Raw genomic sequence first — 18568 nt, 5'->3', positions numbered from 1 at the left:
GAGATGTCTACATTCAGGGCCACAGGTATAGAGGAGAGACAGCAGGGAACTAGTGATTCAAAAGCAAAAGACTGGCAATCATTTCCATAGAGGCTGATAGTTGAAAATTATCAACTGAAGTAGGCCACTTAGCTCCCGTCTTCTGCAGGATGTGTTGTGTTATAAGGATAATTAATAAGAAGGAACATCTGGCCATGGATGACTCACTTTTCATAAATGCTTCATAGTCATGAGGGGAGAAATTATTCACCCTCATAGTACAGTCTCCAGGGTAGAAGGTCATAGGCACCCCCTCCTTCACAGGTGGTCCCTGGGTTACATGATCAATCACATGTAATAGTTACTGGTTATCTTTTCCTGCTTCTACAGAAGATGTAGGCACTATTAGAGTAGTGCCTGATTCGTAAAATTTGTAAGATAAAGAGAAGTCACAAATTGGGGTGGGGAGCGGGGGAGAGAAACAGCTTTTAAGGCAGACCGTAGCCATGCCAAAAGGCTTAGTCTGTAGACAATAAACGCTTTCAGAATCCAGGGAGGGCGGGATCACTGTGGGCCGGGAGGATGAAGAGAGGCTTCTGAGAAGATAAAGAATTTGCCCCACAGCGGGGATGAAAAGGAAGAGCCTAATCCAAGTGCCAGGGACATGATGTAAGAAGCACGAAGCAGCTGGGCAGCCAATGAAATGAGGGCAGTGGGAGAAAGTGAAGTTGATACCAGGGAGAACAGGAAAAAGCCAACGCCACAAACTTAGGGATCCAAGCAATGGTGGGAACTGATTTGGGGTTGAGGCGTGGAGACTCTAGATCCAAGTTCAAAGGGCGTTGGCATAAATTGAAGGCAGCCCACCTGCAGTGTTCCACATGGGCAGTGGAGGTCAGTCTGGCCCTGGACAGCAGCTGGTGGCATGTGGAAAGAGTAGCTAAATCCTATAGGTGGATTTGGGGTTCATAAGGTAAGATTGGGGGAGCCGAACTTGAGACACGGGAGAACAGAACCTTTTTAGACCCATGCTCTTTGAATCTTCCTTCCTGCCTCTTCTATTGGTGTGCACTATTCCCTAGCCCTTCTCCAAGAGGCAACAACCAGGTCTCTATCCCATCTTCCTCCCCCCTCACGCAGGCCCAACATTCAGGGGCTAATGGGGACTTAGCACATTCCAGATTTAAGAGTGTCTCAGAAATCAGCTCCCCGATACCCAGAGGGTGTGGCCCCTGCTTCTCTTAGAAAGAGGAGGGTGGATGAGAAACTGATTTGAGGCCCAGGAGGGGTGGTAAGTCCTGAGCTCAAAGAGGAGCTACCAATGAACAGAAAACAAAACAAAACAAAACAAAAAACAAAAAATGGCCACAAGGAGTAGCAGGCTCCAGGCCTACGGGTGTGAGTGCAGGGCAGAGATTGAGGGACAAGAAACCAAGTTCCTGTATGCAGCATATGGAAGGTTCTAGGCATCCACATCACAGAAGATTCCCAGTGCTGAGTCAATATATCAGAAATGGTGTTCAGTTTTAAAAGCCCGGATAACTTGGAGAGATGGCTCAGTGGGTAAAGGAGACTGCTACCGAGTCCAATTACCTAAATTAGATCCCATCTCCTGATGGTCCTAAAAGGTTTCTCTGCTCAGTGGCTCCCAACTTCATTCATGCTTAGTCTGCTGTTACATCTTGTGACACCCCTGTGCCATAGCAGCATTGATTTATTAAAACAACAACACCACCACCACCACCACCACCACCACCACCAACAACAACAACAACAGTGTTGGGCTTGGAAGCTCAGGTCATGCACTCACTAGCTATGTCTTCTATCACTGAGCCACACCATCGGCCCACTCGACATTTTTAAATTTATAGCCAACTTAAATTTAACCTAGGTCAAAGTAATAACATCTAAGAAATCACGGATACGACTGGTGGTTTTATATTTTCCAATTACACATAACAATAGCTACAACTTAAAAGCCGTCGTGGCTATGCGATCTAAAATTACCCCACGGATCCTTCGCTGTAAACTCGATCCGTGTTAGGAAACACTCAGGTTGCACAGAATCGGCGCATCTAGAGAGCGGTCTCGGGCTGCTTTTGTAATCCCGGAAAGCTGAACTTGAATTCCCTGCAGATGCGGAGGTCTGAATCACTATGGGGAAGTAAAGACGAGATGATAAAAATGCAAGTGGGGCCCGTGGTGAAGGCCTTGAAGTTGTTCCGGGAATGCCTGTCAACCTCACCGGATCTCTCCTAGGTTAGCAAGTAGAAGAAAAGAAATAAGGGAACATGTACTCCATCTCGGAGGAAACAAAGGCAGAAAGAGAAACCACTCAAGAACCACTAGGTCAGCAGAGATGTGGAGAAAGATGTCTTCCAGAACAAGGATCCTCTGAGTGCAAATGTGTGTTAGGCCCTCGTCAGTCCTGTTTCTAATCCAAGGGACAGGGTTTTTAATGATCTGATCCCTGAGTTGTCAGCCCCCTGGGCACACAGGACCTACCCTTCCCTTTATACCGACCATTGACGCCCAGAAGCGCCCAGCAGGAGCAGCGAGCGCAGTGAGATTCAAGGTGCGTGGGCAGGTTGCTCACCTGTTCTGAAAGCCAAGGGGAAACTGGGAACTGGACAGAGGAGCATGTGTGTTATAGAAACCATGGGTCAGCCACAAGAAAGGAACCTTCCAGCAATGGGAAAATGGCACAGTGGTCAATAGGAGTCCATGTGTTCTGGACAGAGGTGCATGCCACCGGTCTTGTCCAAGGATGAGAACAGAGGAGGCTGGGACGGTGAGAGAGGCAACTCCATATGAGGAAATGCCAAGCCGAAAGCTTAACGGAAGAGCTCATCTCAGAAAATAATTCAGAAGCAACTCGGGGCACTGTCAGAAGTCACGACCTCTGAAAGGGGAACAGAAAGTGTGGAAAAACACAGCTGAGATCAAAGGGGCTGCCTAAAGATGAAAATGGGTGAGTTGGGCCTCACGACCGGAACCTGCTCGCTCAAATCCACATCCGTGGAGCACTGGAGGAGTGCCAATATCAAACTCTGAATCTTGGAACTAAGCCCATGCTAGGGATTTCAGAAGGTAGAAGCGGGGGATTAGAAATCCAGAGTCATCTTCAGCTATACTGTGAGTTCAGAAGCCCTCTCGTCTCAAAAAAAGACAAGGAACAAACAAAAGAATTAACGCAGCTGGGACTGCTGCTCAGGTGACAGAGCTTCTGCTTAGCAGGTGCTGTCCTGAGTCTGTGTCCCAGCTTCACTTAAGCTACGTATGGTGGCACTCACCTATAACCCCAGCTCTCAGCCAATAATCCTACCACTCAGGGGGTAGATGCACAAGAATCAAAAATTCAAGGCCATCCTTAAGTATATTTAAAGTTACATTATGTTTTCATCAATCTGCAAACGGGAGCCTCTTTCCCAAAACTCTGCAATCACAGACATACCCAGCGTGCTGTGCTCACACCTCACTCATGACAGAAACAGGAAGGTTTGTCTTAGGCACGCAAGGGAAGATACCACCCACTTAACCTCCAGGCACTGAGAGATAAATCTACCTCAGGAAGGTGATTATGGTGAAGCCTCAATTCAAGAGTGAGTCATTTCTTGTTCTGTGTAGATAGGGAGCTGTGCTGTGTGGCAGATTTTCCACCTCAGGGATAACTCCCATGCCTTCACTCTCAACATCCTTTCTTAACTGATCCGACTCAGAACCAGATCACGGTTAGCGGGAGACCACCTGATTCCATCTCACCATTTTACAGATGAGGAAACGGAGGGCCAGAGACTAGGAATGAACACCAAGCCTCGCCAGTCTCAGGACAGAGCATCCTTTGGCTGCCCTGAACTTTGATGTGAACATTCCAACCTAATGGGGCTACAGAATGAGCTTGTGGTCAGCAGCGGAGGCCAAAACCCATGAGGACCTTGGCACTCCTCAGGGAAAGGTGACGCTGACAGCCACTTCCCATTTGTCTGTGGTCAGAGAGCCCTGTGGAGGAAGAGGCCCAGGGAGGAAACATCTGTGAACACAGAGTGAAGTCATGAGTCCACTTGATTTTCAGTCCTTTTCAGTCTATCTTCCCTCCCCCTCAAACACAAAGCTCTAGCCAAACAAGAGGGCCTGGAAGATTCCAGGGGCTTCTGGAAAGATCCTATAGAGAATTCCAACATAAGATCTTCATGATTGTACTTATTTGGGGTAGAAGTACAAACCAAGCAGAAGTCCCATGAAACACCCACCTGCCCCCAGATATCTGCCTGCCTCAAACCCAGCTTCTGGTCTCCAGCAAGTCACAGGGAAAGCACACACTAGAGTTCCAATCACATTCTATTAGTTGTATAAGCTTAGAAAATCCCATGTGAAATTGTCTTTTTATTCTCCCCAGAATGTAATAATGAGAAAACAAGCCAGCGTGGTGGGACATGATAGACCCAGCCCTCAGAAGGCTGAGACCCTGAGACCATGAGTCTGAGGCCATCTTGGACTATATACAGTAATCCCCTCTATCCTAGAGAAGTTTCAGATTCAGTCAGAGGGCAGAAATTCTGAAAGAAATGAATCTGCTTTGTGATACTTTCTACCACCTGTTAGGTCTCTAGATAACCTTTCGAGCTGCCATCAGCTGAGGGAACTGAGACTCATTTGATGCTACCCAGGCTGCCCCGATAGGCTATGTGGAACCCCCCAGAGCAACACTGACTAACCTTCCTGACACTGAGCAGGTTGACAGAAGGAGCAGGAGGAAGGACACAGAAATGACAAGACTGGAATTCAGAGGCCCATCGGCCTATGACTCTCAGACACACGGACATCCCAGACCGGTGATGGCTGAGCCCACTTGGTTTTTTCCTTTTGCAAATCCTCATCTACTTCTCTAGCTCTGAGACTCAAAGTCCTAGCCAGACAAGACAGCCTGGAAGACTGCCTTGTGAGATTTCCAGCACAAGGTATGCACAGGCTATTCCGAGACCTCGAACAAGACCTGCAGACTATTATGCAAAGCCCTGCCACCCTTCCTGAAATGACCCCCATGCAGGCGCTTTTCTCCAAGGAGATGGGCTGAATAAGGAGACACAGGGATCAAAGTTTCCCATCTCCCATTTCCCACCCTTGGCTATCTTCAATCAGTTCTACTGCCTATTCTTGCCATGAGATCTAATGTTTGTAGCCCCCTAGAGGCTGCACTGTTAGAGGTCAGGAAGCTTGACATATACAATCTTATTTGGCTCCTACAGAAACCTTAGGGGAATTGCTTCTTATTTTCATTTCATAGCGTGCTTTGAACCTGGAGTTCTGTCTCCTAGACTAGTGCTGATTTCTCCTCACCCCAGGCTGCCTCTGAGTCCATGTACCGAACCTCTGCTAACTCCCAAGGTAAACACCCTAGTTTGTAGAGGAAGCCAGGCAGCCAGCTCCCTCATTATCCGTTTGACCCAGGGAAGGCAATGGTGATTGCTAGTAGGAGGCTTGTTAGCTGGGGAGAGAGGAACCAGCAGGGGAAAGTGGATTGTTAAGTGGGTAAGTAACAAAATCACAGCATATACATTCCCACAAAAAAAAGAACTCTTACCAGCATCCAGGGGTGAACCCGACTCCCAGAAGGTAAGCCACTGGGTGCAAGCATTTTTGTTTGGGGTCTGACAACTGGGAGCTCTAGCAGGCAGCTTCTACCCATTGACCAAAGCCAGAGGCAGAGACAGCTAGAGACTAGGCTCCTACACTAACTCTCTAATCATGGGAGCCTCTTCCCCTCTGCACTGAATTTTGGAAGCCTAGAAGGGGAATGTCTCCTGGGAGGTGTGCTCCACCCTGCTTAACTTCTCCAGCCATTGTTCCTCTGGTTTGAGTGACCTGGGATGATCACTTGCCCACTACTTCCTGGCATAAAAAGAAGAGTTCCATTCAAATCTGTCTCCAGACACAGATGTGCATAAGAAATGCACAAGCCTGAGTTGTAGCTCAGTTGATGGAGTGCCTGCACTGCATACAAGAAGACCTAGGGTTAACTCCAGAACTTATGAACTAGGCATGGCGCTACATAGAGATACACATAGAGTTCCGGCACTCAGGAGGTAAAGGCAAATGGATCAAGGAGTTCAAGTTGATCCCAGGTTCACAGAATGAGTTTGAGGTAAGCATGGACTAGACTAAACCCTGCGTACATGGAGGGAAGACAGGGTAGGAGGCAGGGTGCCAGGGTGCAGGGTGCAGGGTGCCAGGGTGCCAGGGTGCAGGGTGCAGGGTGCAGGGTGCAGGGTGCAGGGTGCAGGGGACAAGATATAGGCTTCTTCCCAGACTCTGAACAGTACCTGTCAACTGATCTAGCATGTGGACCTCACTTTTTTTTCCTGGAATGACCTGTGCACCAAGAGCAAGAGGAGAGAGAGAGAGAGAGAGAGAGAGAGAGAGAGAGAGAGAGAGAGAGAGAGAGAGAGAGAGAGAGAACCTCTAATAATCTAGAAGGTAGAGACTGCACTGCCTATGTGACAGTCTGTCTCACAATGGGAGGGCTCTTACACATTTAACCCCCATCCCAGTTCACCAAAGCACATAGAAAAATGGGCCAGGGACACAAGTTCATCGGTTCTGGAAGGCAAACTTCTCAAGGACCTTGGGTCAATTCTCCAAGTACGCCATTTGGGAAAGGCTCGCACAGACTGTCTACTGAAGCAATCAAAGCCCTTAGCCAGAGAGATGGCTGGAGTGACCCAGTGATTGTGAAATGTTATCTGAGCATCCAGTGTAAGATTCGAAATCAACCTGTGGTTGAACATTGCCTGGATGTTATAAAGAGCTGATAGTACGCGGGGCAGAGGTGGCATACACTTTTACTCTCAGCACTTGGGAAGGAAGAGGCATGTGGATCTCTGTGAGTTTGAGGCCAGCCTGGTCTACAGAGATAAGTCCAGAATGGCCAGGGCTACACAAAGAAATCCTGTCTTTGAAACAAACAAACAAAAAAACCAAAACAAACAAACAAACAAACAAAAAGGATTGGCATCAGATTTTCATCTGAAGTCCTTCCAGCTCCTCTGAATGCTTGGTTACCCTTGATAAGATTGAGCAGCCCACCTGGTCCTTCACAATGAGACACACTTCTCTGACTGTGTTACTAGGGCTGCACACTGCTGATCCTATGGGAAGGCAGTCAAGTGACTCTCTTTAAGGGTAAGCTGGAGATGCCAATTGTGTTTGTTTTGTTTTGTTTTGTTAAGTTGGAATACACCCCTAAGAGCTTTCACATTAGAGACTTGATACCCAACACAACAATGCTCAGAGCTGGGACCTTTAAGTGCTAATTAGGTCATGAGGGCCCAGACTTCATGGACAGATTAATGTTGCTATCAGAAGTGGGTTAGTTACTGAAAGGTTGGGCTTGTTAACAAAACAGGGCTGGCCTCCTCTTGCATATCACTCTTAAACTATATTGCCTTTCTGCCTTCTGCTACGGGAGGACACCCTAAGAAGCCCCCAAACCAGAAGCTGCTGCTATGGTTTGGATTTCCCTAACCCTACAACTATGTAGCAAGTAATTTTCTAGACTTTGTAACTTACTTACTCCGCTGTGTTGTATTAGAGAGACACAAAGCAGGCTAAGACATCCACCAGCATTACATCAGTGAATCTACAGGTAGAAGTGTGGAAAACTCCGTTGTCATCCAAAAGGGGATTAAGGGGCTGGATGGGTGGCTCAGTGGTTAAGAGTACATATTGCTCTTCCAGAGGATTTGAATTCCATTCCTAGCACCCACATCACGCAGCTCACAAATCCTTGTAACTCCAGCTCCTTGGGATCTGACACCCTCTTCTGGCCTCCAAGAGGAACTGCAGTCAGGTGCACAATCCCATGCTGGACAGGCACCAACAATACTTGCTGTGGATATGGGTACACAGAGAGAGAGAGAGAGAGAAAGAGAAAGAGAGAGAGAGAGAGAGAGAGAGAGAGAGAGAGAGAGAGAGAGAGAGAGAGAGAGAGGCAGAGACAGACAGAGAGACAGACAGACAGACAGACAGACACAGAGAGAGACACAGAGAGAGACAGAGAGAGAGACACAGAGACACAGAGAGACAGAGACAGAGACAGAGACGACAGAGACAGAGACAGGGACAGACAGATAATGATCACACACTGGCCTCAAGGATGCCGATCAGCAGAGGTGGTGGGAACTTGAGGCAAACAGGAAAGCACCCCGGAGAGTCAGCTGCAGCATGTCAGAGTCCCACTGGACAGCAGGCTGGGTGTAACCACACAGTGTCTCATTTTTGCGGGAGAAGCTGGAACTCTGAATTTTCATGTGCGAAAAGTGCTGATTTTAAGATGTTGGTAACACAAAAGTATTTCAATGAAACTGTGTGTGTGTCATGGGAAACAAAAGACCAAAAGTACAATGAAGCCACACATCTCACTGTTCTGCCCTTGAGTTTTGCCCACTGGCTACCAGCTGGGCCTGCTGCTTGAATCTGCTGCCCATCTGCATACCCTGTCATTTGAAGAGATGATTTTGGTTTTTAAAGAGCTCAGTACCACTTCCCCATGCTGTCGGCAGCAGATCTGCCCATGTCATCCAGTTTTCTAGCCAGGACCTCTTACCACTGATCCTAGTGAGTGCAGCTGAATGCTTGTTTCTGGGCTATCAGTTGGGGTACTTTCCAAGAATGGCACGTATGTGGACAACTCCCTGCCCACCCCTGAGCCTTGCCCCCAGTCTGGTCTAACCTTTCTTCTCTCACCCATCAGCTGAAGACAATGTTCAGCAAGGTAGGAGTGTGAAGATGCCAAACTAGGGTAAATATATGAGCCTGGGTGAGGACAGATGCATGGAGAGGTGACATTCACCATAAAAGACCAGAGTCACATGAGGGGAAAGAGAAAGCCAGCACCTGGGGGACAGAGTCTAGTGGGAGGGAGGTTGGATTAAACTCTCCCAGGAGGAATGAGGAATTCTCTCCTGCAGGCCTCAGGGGCACAGGAATGAGTGTCCCAGGGCCTAGAGTGACAGTGACAGAAATCTCTATGGGTGTGGGTCACAAGATGTCTTCCCTAGGGATGTTGTCTGGACCAGTCCTGTGGGCCTGGGCACTGCAGGTGTTATTCTTGCTTGTAGGTCCAAGAGAACAAACAGCTACACTGCTATCATCAGACCAGCCACCACCCAACTGGGCAGCTTGACCCTGTCCTTGCTTCTCGACAGTGCTGCACACTGACCCTACCCAAGCCTACCCTTCTTCCTCCGGGGGAGTCAGAGTTTCACTGGAAAGAGAATCCACAGGCATTTGGGAGGGAGCCTGGGCTCATTTGGTCACTACTCCACTGGAGGCCAGCAGCTTCCAAACTTTTGTTTCTTTTGAAAAGTGCTAAGTGACAAAAGAAACCATATTTCCCTTCGTGAACTAAAATATACACCGACTCTTGCTACACACAAGCACAGGGACATTTTGTTTTTCATCCTAGACACTCACTAACATGCAATGTGTGGCTTGAGCCTCAAAGTTTAAGATGCACAGATTCCCCAGAGACAGTCTCACTTTGCTGACTGTTTTCCTTTAGAGCTAGTAGGGTAGTGACCTCATCAGGCCTGTGACCAGCACTTGGGAGGTAGAGATAGGAAAATCGTAGATTCCAGTCTGACTTATATTTTTGTAACACTGTAAGAAAGAAAGGGAGAAAGAGAGAGGGAAAGGGAGATAGAAAGAGGGGAGGGAGACGAGGGGGAGGGAGATGAGGGGGAGGGAGAGATGGGGGTAAGATTGAAGGGTGCAGTAGCATGCACTTGTTGGTCTTCTGTATACTCAGTAGGCCAAGGCAGGAAGATCACTTTAGTCATGGAATACAAGAGCAGCCTGAGTAAAACAGCGAGACCAAATTTCACACGGAACAAAGGAAAGAATGGGGTCAATGTCTTCAGACCCTGACCTTTGAGATACTTGCTTATGTCTTATGTGGGAGGGGGCACCAAAAGGTGACACTCTAGCAATGTAGGTGTCCTGTGTGTTGCACCATACTAAGAAAGGAGATCCAAGGAGAACTCTGGCTTGGCCAGCAGGCTCCCATGTCAGCTATTGGAGAACAGGATTGCAGGCTGACACTTGTGGATGCTTGAGGTTTGCAAAGCACGCTGCCCTCAGACACGTCACAGCCCCATTGCATCCCAAATCTGTTCTCCACGGGATCACCCCTACTGTGACCCAACTCACTGCAGAGCCGTGGGAAGATGTTCAACGTCGTCTGTGCATCCCTAGGGAAACGAAGCCTCAGAAAAACTGTCCCTGGCCAAACTGTCCCATGTAGACACTGCAGGGACCCTTATAAATACAAGCTTTCTGCACTTGAACTTTATGCTTTTTCTCAAAGGTCGTCTTCTGGATCTCATTATATAATCATGTGTTTATTACATTTCTCCGGCTCGAACACAGAGGCAATCCCTGACTGCATTTGCCTCTCGCAGCTCCCCTGACTGATATGTGCACTCCGAATGCTGCCCTGACCTCATCGCAGAAAATGCACAGTGTGAGTCTGAAGGGTCAGAGGGGTCCACACGGAACTCCGACTTTCCTGCCCCACTTGCTGCGTGCGACCTCTGCCAGAACGTGTCACCTCTCTAGTCTCTCAAATGGGGGAATGATACCAGCTGGTTCCCAAAGACCTTCCCGGGCTTCCCCTGAGAACTCCACTGCACCAGTTAGAGCCTCTACAGACTAGCCACATGATGGAATGAAGAAGAAGAAAAAAATCAAAACCAAAAGAAAGACTCAAATCGGAGAATTGAGGTAAGTCCATAGAAACCAGGAACACGTCCATCTCAGATACCTATCCTATCTGGGTGACTTCCTTTGCTCTTTGAAACCTTGGTAGCCGTGCAACCCAGACTTCCTAAAAGTCTTAAGGACCAGAGAAAGCAAGGAATCACCGAAGTCCCTCCAAAGCAGAGTCCACTCCTAGCTCAAGAGGCTATTCAAGGAAGACTTCCCTGTCTGCAGGAGTTGGCCGGTCAGCAGCTACACCTGCTCCTCCTAGCCTGGGGCATCTGCTTGAAAGATGACTGAAGAAGTGCCAGGATTCCCACTCACCTTAGTCCTGCTGTCTGTCCTCATACAAGTCTGACAGGCTGGTCATTTTCTGCCACAGTCCCCACATCCCCGGTTTCCCCGTGGCATCCGCTAATTCAGTGTGCAAAGCAGCATTTATATATAGAAAGTTGCAACCACGCAGGTTAGCATTAAAATGGAGCTTTGACGTTGCTGTGGCAACCAAACAAATGATATTCAAAATGAAAGAGAAGTATTCTGCAATCGGAAAAGCATGTCCACAGCCTTCCAGGACAGCTGGGCTTCTTCCCTCGAGAGAGGGGTGGGACGGCCTCCAGAGAAGAACTCTGTTCTTAGGAATCTTCTTCTCCATTAAGTCACCAGCTCTGGTGTCAGCTGAGGCCTTGCTGGCTGCACAGGTTCCTTCCTAAAGCCAGCTCCCACCTGGGGTGGGTCTGAGGCCAGGCAGTGAGGCTGTGTGAGTATCTTGCCCAGGTATGTCAGACTACAAATGCTCAACCATTAAGCTGCACGGAGAAGAAGCCTGTGTGTTATCACTAAGGATGCTTTCTAGAAACAAAGGTGCCCTTCTGCTGCCATCTGCCTTAAGTGGAGTCAAGAGGCCACCTGCCATCTGAATGACATTTGTCAAGTTACTCCACCCACTGGAGCCTCCAGTTTAAAATAGTAAGTGTGTGTGCAGCAGAGGAGAGCAATCTAGAGCCTTCTACCCCTGACTCTGGGATGTGTATCTTGGCCTCTTGTTTAATATTTCTCTGAACCAAACTGAAGCCCACTGAAGCACAGACGTTCTTGGTTCCTAAATTGAAAACATGGATCATGGAATGAGCTCCCATGATTTAAGTCACCTAAGCACTGGAGAATGCTCACAGCCTCCAGATAGAAGGGTCCTAGAGGAAGCCGGTGCCTTGACAGATCTCTGAGCCTTTTCGAGACTCATTCTGAAGTCAAGTGTGATCTGGAAAGGCTTGGGTACAGAAGATTGTTGGTTCCAAGTGCAGTGATGACTCAGGTTACAGAGCACCAGGAACCTTCAAGTGTGACCCAGGACATGCAATGTGATGTGGCCGCTGGACAGCAAAGTGACGGTTTCCCATCATGCTAAGCACACACTTGCCATCAGACTTGGCAAGCCTGCTCTAGTTGTTCACCTGTGAGAAATAAAAACAAGAGTACACCCAAAGTCTGATTTGAGAATCTTCAAGAGTAGTGACTAGAATGTAAATGATCCCCAAAGGCCCCAGTGTAGGGGACTTGATCTCCTACCTATTGGGAAGAGATGGGACCATTACGACATGGAGCCTAATGGGACTTGTTTTGGTCTCACATTTGAAGGAGATAGTGGGACCCCAGCCCCTTTTCCCTCTTTGCATGTCAACCACAGGCCTCACGCTGACAGAACACAGGCACCATGTGCTACGAAGCTGGTGCCAAAGGTCACACAGTGTGTTATTCCATTCATGTGACATTCTCAGATAAAGCCATGAGGATGGGGAAGGCGCCGGGGGTTTGGATGGGGGCGAGGTATGAATGAAAAGGCATTCAGAAAGAAAAAAATAGAGATAGGAACCATCACTATTTAGCTTTGGCTGGCCTAGAATTTGATATGTAGACCAGGCTGGTCTGGAACTCGAAGGAGGGACATTTTGGAAGTGATGGAATTTCTGCATCCCGGCTGTTGGGGTGACTACCTGAATCTAAATGTGTTAAAATTTTTAGGACTACATGCCAAAAAGTTCACTTTTGTTATATGATAACTGAAAATATTATTTTCACCCTGGGATAAGAAAGATAAACCAGAGCAGATAACCTAGCAAGCAGATTCAGCTCTAAGAAGGGGTCTTCACCCCCTGAGCAGGTGACCCATGTTCACGTGTGTCATCCGTATTGATTTTCACTTGACATAGGCTATTTTGATTCTGGATTAACAGTCTAAAGTGTGATTGTCAGGTCACCAGCAGCAGTGTTACCTCACCTGGGAATCTATCAGAAAATGCAGGCTCTGGGGCCACTCAGATTTCCTAACGCTGAAACCCCCAAGTGGGGCCCATGTTTGTGTAACCTCTGGGGCGTATGGTTCAAGTGCACGCTGACAGTTTCGAATCACTGACCTCAGTACAGCAGCTGGAACCAACCAGAGAAGCCCGACATGGAATAATCAAGTCAGGTCACTCTGCAAACCTTTATCTGCCCCAGATATGGCCAGCTGCTACCCAACAAAGCAAAGCAAAGCCCACAGCTCTCCTGTGACTCCCATGAAGCAGCAGGGAACACAGGGATATCTGGCACTAAGCACACCTGGGACCCAAAGGCAGCCCTCCAGTACTCAGATCTACTTTGAAGTCCAAAATCTCCTTCGGTCAGACCCAGCCTGGAGTCCTGGACCAGAATAAGAACCAACTTCCTTCATTCACCTCCCTCTCTGGACTCCTGCAGAGGCCACTGAAATCCAATGTGAGCCTTGTGGTTACCCCCTGAATCCTGGAAGAGCAGAGCTTCCCACCTTCTCCAGAAAAAAATTCAAAGGCTCTCTGAGTGGTTGTTGGCTCCAAAGCCACGCCAAGATGATGGCCAAAAGGATTAAATCAGAACCATATGGATTTCATATTCAATGAAATAAACAGAATTACAGCGTAGGGTTGGGCCCAAGAAACCAGGGGCTATGTCCCTGGCCCAGAGCCCAGGCTTGGTGGCCTGCAGCACAGACTGGGCTCCCTGGCCTCTTCTCCCCACCCCTGACTCCCACAAACTGTCCCAGGGGCACCCTGCCTGTTCTCTGGCTCTCCTTGCTGAGGTCTTGACCCCAATCCTGCTGTGACTGACATTTTAGTGTTTTATTGAGGTTTTTATATATATTCTCTTTTATAGTATAGCTAAAGACAGTTTGGCTTCTTTTCTAGTTCCATCAAAAGAGGTACAAGCCCAGACAGAGATGTTGTCCTTGATGACATAGAGTTATAGTTCCAGAGGCACAGGGTTGGGAGTGGGGGTCAGCTTTGGCACCCACCCTTTTCCCCACCTCGCAGAGCTAGCAGAACTGGGTAGGGACACCCATTTCCCCCTCAATCTCCTCCCAGCCTCCTCTCTATTTCTAGGGAAGCAATGCAGCAACTTGGGTAGCTAGCATTTCTGAATCAGGGTAGTTCTGTTCCCCCACCCACACCCCCAGGTGCTTGGAGACATTTATTATTTGTCACAGTGGTGCTGGCTGGGTTAGCTAGCTCCCATGGCTGCTGAAGCAGTCTCCATGTGTGCTGGGATGACACTCTTCTAGCCTCTGACTACTGTGAGGATCACAGGTCAAGGTCATAGACTGAGCTCCCTCTGGAGGAGGCTGCCTTGTCTTTCCCTACTTCCGTAGGATGCTCAGTCCTTGGCCAGGACCTTTCCTCCCCGTTTTCCCAGTCATCCATGCGAGATTACACCCTGTTCACACCGTCCTCTCTGCTCCACATCTAAGGACCCCGATGATCATGCTGCACCGGACTGAGTGTTCTATGGCGCCTTGCCAGTTCAAGGCCAGCTTATCTGCCACTGTAATTGCACCCACGACATGAGTTCTTTTCATGTAACCCACCACAGACAAGTTGCAGGGATTAGCAAGTGCCCATGGGAATGGACGCTACAGTGCCTACCATTGGAGGCTGCTTGGCTTCGATGCTAAAACACCTACAACATAGCATAGTACAGTGGTGTAAGCAGGTGCTCCTTGGGGGATTTAGATAGGAGGATATTAAGTTGGAGGCTAGCATCAACTCTCAGAAAAAAAAAACAAACAAACAAGCAAGCAAACACCACCACCACCAAACAATCAATCTATCAATGCAGATAGACTCTATCCCAGGTATTAATACACCAAGGCTTATAAGCACTGGTGCAGCTTACCACCAAAGCCAGAGTTAACTCCCAGCAACCCTGACTTAAATCTATTCCTCAGAGAGCTCACCCTTGAGCTTTTAAAGACTTTTATAGCTCTGCTCCAGGGTGAAAGAAATCCTGTGTTAAGAATTTTAAAGTTAATTTTGTAATTGATCAGGATAACACTCCTGGCACATACAAGATGTAAGGCTTTGTTGTGTGCGTATGTGGTGTGTGTGTGTGTGTGTGTGTGTGTGTGTGTGTGTGTGACCATCTTTATTGACACAGCTTCTCTCATTGAACCTGAAGCTAGACTAGTGACCAGTCATCTTTCTACCCAACCCACACCCCTGTCCTGGGGTCACACGTATGTGCATGGTCAAGGACCTGGATTTTTACAGGGCTTTTGGGTAATTGAACTCATGTCCCCACACTCTGAACACAAGTACTCCTAGCCACTGAGCCCTCTCTCCAGTTCAAGGTTTTGTGTGTTTTTAAAACAGGGCCTCCCTGGGTAGCCCGAGCTCACTTATCTCAGCCTCTGGACTGCTGGGATTACAGATGCACTCCACAATGCCCAGAATAGAACTTGCAAGGCACATGAAAGGCATCTGATGTGCAGAAGCCATGGGGATGGATGTGAAATCCATGTGAATAACGTCAAGTGACACAGATATTTCTGCTTAAGCTGAATTCCAGAACTAGCTAGCTTAAGCTATACCTCCCTCAGTACCTGTCTCCCCTTCTTCGCCCTTCCAGACATGCTGAGCTTCCTGATGGTAGCTGATGTAATTTCTAGTGTGCTTGGAGATCTCAGTTGCTACAATGTCTACTGGCCTGCAGGGTCTTAGTCACCAACAGTTCTTCACTCTGTGGTGAGTCCTGTAGCAGACAGCACAGCCTGAGGGAAGGACCAGGGTTTTCAGGACATCTGTGTCCTGTGAAGACATCAGGAGAAGCACCCAGAAAGGATGGATCTTTTATGCCCAACGAAAGCAAACTTTGTTCTTGGGCCTTTGTCTCTGGCTGTATTTCCCAGAGCTGGTTAAGAAGGTGCTGGAAGCGGTGACTTGGAGGTACTGGTTTGGTTTCTGTGTTATTGTTATAACATACTGGCCTAGAACAACTTGGGGAGGAGGGAAGGGTTTACTGGGCTTACAGGTTGCAGTCCATCATCCAGGGAAGCCAGAGCAGGAGTTTGAAGTGGAAACCACAGCAGAAGGCTATTTAATAGCTTGTTCAACTAGCCTTGTTGCACAGCCCGTTGCATACCATGGGCTGTGGCCTCCAACATCAACAAGAAAATGCCCCCAAAGGCATGCCTACGGGCCAATCAGATGGGAGCAATTTCTCAGTTGAGATTCGGTCTTCCCAGGTGACTCTGGGCTGCATCAAGTTGACAGCTGAAGCTAACTGTGACATAATGTTATTGTAGTGGGGTTTCCGTTAAAGTAACAGCCAGGCAGGGCCTGCTGACACCACTTCATTGTCATTCTGAGAGAAGTCAGAATCTGCTCCCTCTACACCCATCTCATGATGGGCAGGGATACTTCGGTTGCTATCTGTCTGTCTCTGTCTCTGTCTCTGTCTCTGTCTCTGTCTCTCTCTCTCTGTCTGTCTGTCTGTCTGTCTATCTCTGTCTCTCGTGTGTGCACATGTGTGTGTGTGCCTTCCCAAGGGCCCTCACCCCAGGACAGTCCCTATAACCCATTCCCCTTCCTTCCGTAGGGCACAGTGAATCAGTTATTTGACTTCTGTGGGGCAAGTGCCCAGCAACACTGCCAACACCACTACCTCTGCTCCAAAACATGGAGACAATAACTCTAGGAAAGTCTGACACGTCAGTGATACCAAATGACCACATGCACCAAGTTGTCTGCTGTACAAGGCACTGGGTATTTGGCTGTATCTGCCAGGCCATGCCGGAAACCCTTCCAGACCCTGATGTCTCAGTGCTTCACAGGCAGTGACAGTTCAGTTTGGGGAGGACAATAAGCTTGTGTCCTAAACACTTTCATGCACTATGTCATTTAGTAGTCATCTCCTCATTTAAGGCAGGGTCACCTGAAGCCTTCAAGCCTTCCGGGTTCTACGGTCATGGGCAGCTGGCTGAGAAAGCAGCTCAGATCCAGTTCAATTTCTTGTGCTGGGATCTGAACACACGAGACAGCACAGCACCTGGATGGGGCCCCAGGTGGCCCAGGGACTTTCTCAGAGCTGTAGTCTTGCCCAGGTGTTAATCAGACATCACACTGCAGGCAGGGTCTTCTGTATCTGGTTCTAAAACTCTGTTCAATTGGCTTTCCCCTGTCCGCCATGGAACCTTCTTGCCCACCATGGAACAAGACTTGATAAGTGGTTACCCTCCCAGGCCAAAGGCTTCCTTTAGACTCCAGCCTGAGGGTGCCAATGTCGAGTGAGAATGGGGGTGGGGGTTGTGAAAGATGAGGGAGGGCAGGAAGCCTTTTCAAATTTTTATTTTTCCCATCCAGCCACAGCAGTTCCTTTGTTGCTCTGGCCCTTCCAGTGAGTTCACCCCTCTCCCCACTAAGACAGGGCCAAAGAACGCCCTATTGTAGGCGAGTGCTGGCCCATACGTCCTTCTCTCATTTCCCGGCACAGGCCTCCCTCCCCACATCCAACATTAGTCACATAAGCCCAACAGAAGTTCAAAGATGCTTTGATAATGGGGCTTTAAATGGATACCTCTCTGTCCCCCACCAGGAGAGTAGCTGCTGCTATTGCCGGATTCCCCAACAAATGAAGGGAGATTCCCCTGCCAGCAGAGGCTTGGGCTCTCCTGAATAACTAGGGCGTAGAAGCCGCTGGGTTTTGCCGCCACAAGGCCAGAAGCAACCTATAACTTCTAGATCTGTGCAGCATCTCCCTGCCACTGGTGATCACGTAGAACCCTCCCCTGGTGAGAGATCCACAAGTTTCTGTTTTCAGTGCTCACGGTTTATGGAACCAATGATTTCAGCTTGGCTTATTAGCAGATCTTGTGCCCTGGCCAGAGTGACTGTTTCAGTGGTGTGCCCATGACCCAAGACAGACCTATGAGGATGAATCCTTGGACCCTGGTTGGAATTATTAGGGGAAAGAGGTATTATGAGGACAAGCAAGCTTGGAGCTTGAAGGTGGGCTTCTGGACAGCTCATCAAGGAATAGAGTCAATGGAGAAGACGGGATCGAGAAAAAGAGAAGGAAGAAGCAAGGGCAGAAACTTCATGGTGTGCTAACGTTCACTAAACAACCCGATCAAACCTTGTCTGAAGCTGAACTTCTAGAAAATCCTTTTTCCTTGGAAGTCAACTTGAGGAGGATGTCCACTAAGTGTTAGAAGTCTACTGAAGGCTCTTGCTCCTTCAGCTCCTGGTAGCTGCTCACTCCTCTTACTGCTGTGTCTCTTCAGCCTCTGCCTCCCTCAACACGATCTTCCTTAACCCTTCGAACTCCTATCTCTACCTCAACCCCCTTGCCAAGGTGACCTGTGACTACATTAAGGTTTACCCAGACAACCTGGGACAATCTCAAGAGCCTTAATGTAGTAACATCTGCTATGATCTCTTCTAACAAACAATAACAGACAAACAAGATTTCATGTTTCTGGGGGTTAAGTAAAGCCAGGTCTGTGAGAGCCACTATCAGCTGCCCCGCCCCCAACCCTACTGTG

General features: G+C 48.5%; 1 protein-coding gene across 2 annotated transcripts in view; it reads right to left on the bottom strand.

Annotated features, from left to right (window-relative positions):
- The window catches only part of Gas7 (growth arrest specific 7), a 227564-nt gene that overhangs the window by 97988 nt on the left and 111008 nt on the right, over positions 1-18568 (bottom strand). Inside the window, exon 1 of one of the 2 annotated variants that reach the window (XM_032913743.1) lies at positions 11059-11131. The exons of the other annotated variant lie outside the window; for it this stretch is intronic. Coding sequence (XP_032769634.1) covers positions 11059-11082 — 24 coding nt within the window. The 5' untranslated portion in view covers positions 11083-11131. Of the gene's footprint in view, positions 1-11058; positions 11132-18568 lie in introns of those variants that run through there. 2 annotated transcript variants of the gene reach the window in all.

This window comes from Rattus rattus, chromosome 9 (genome assembly GCF_011064425.1).
Source record: "Rattus rattus isolate New Zealand chromosome 9, Rrattus_CSIRO_v1, whole genome shotgun sequence".
NCBI classification, from domain to species: domain Eukaryota; kingdom Metazoa; phylum Chordata; class Mammalia; order Rodentia; family Muridae; genus Rattus; species Rattus rattus.
Note: the sequence above shows the minus strand (reverse complement) of the source record. Positions and strands in the feature narration are given on the sequence as shown.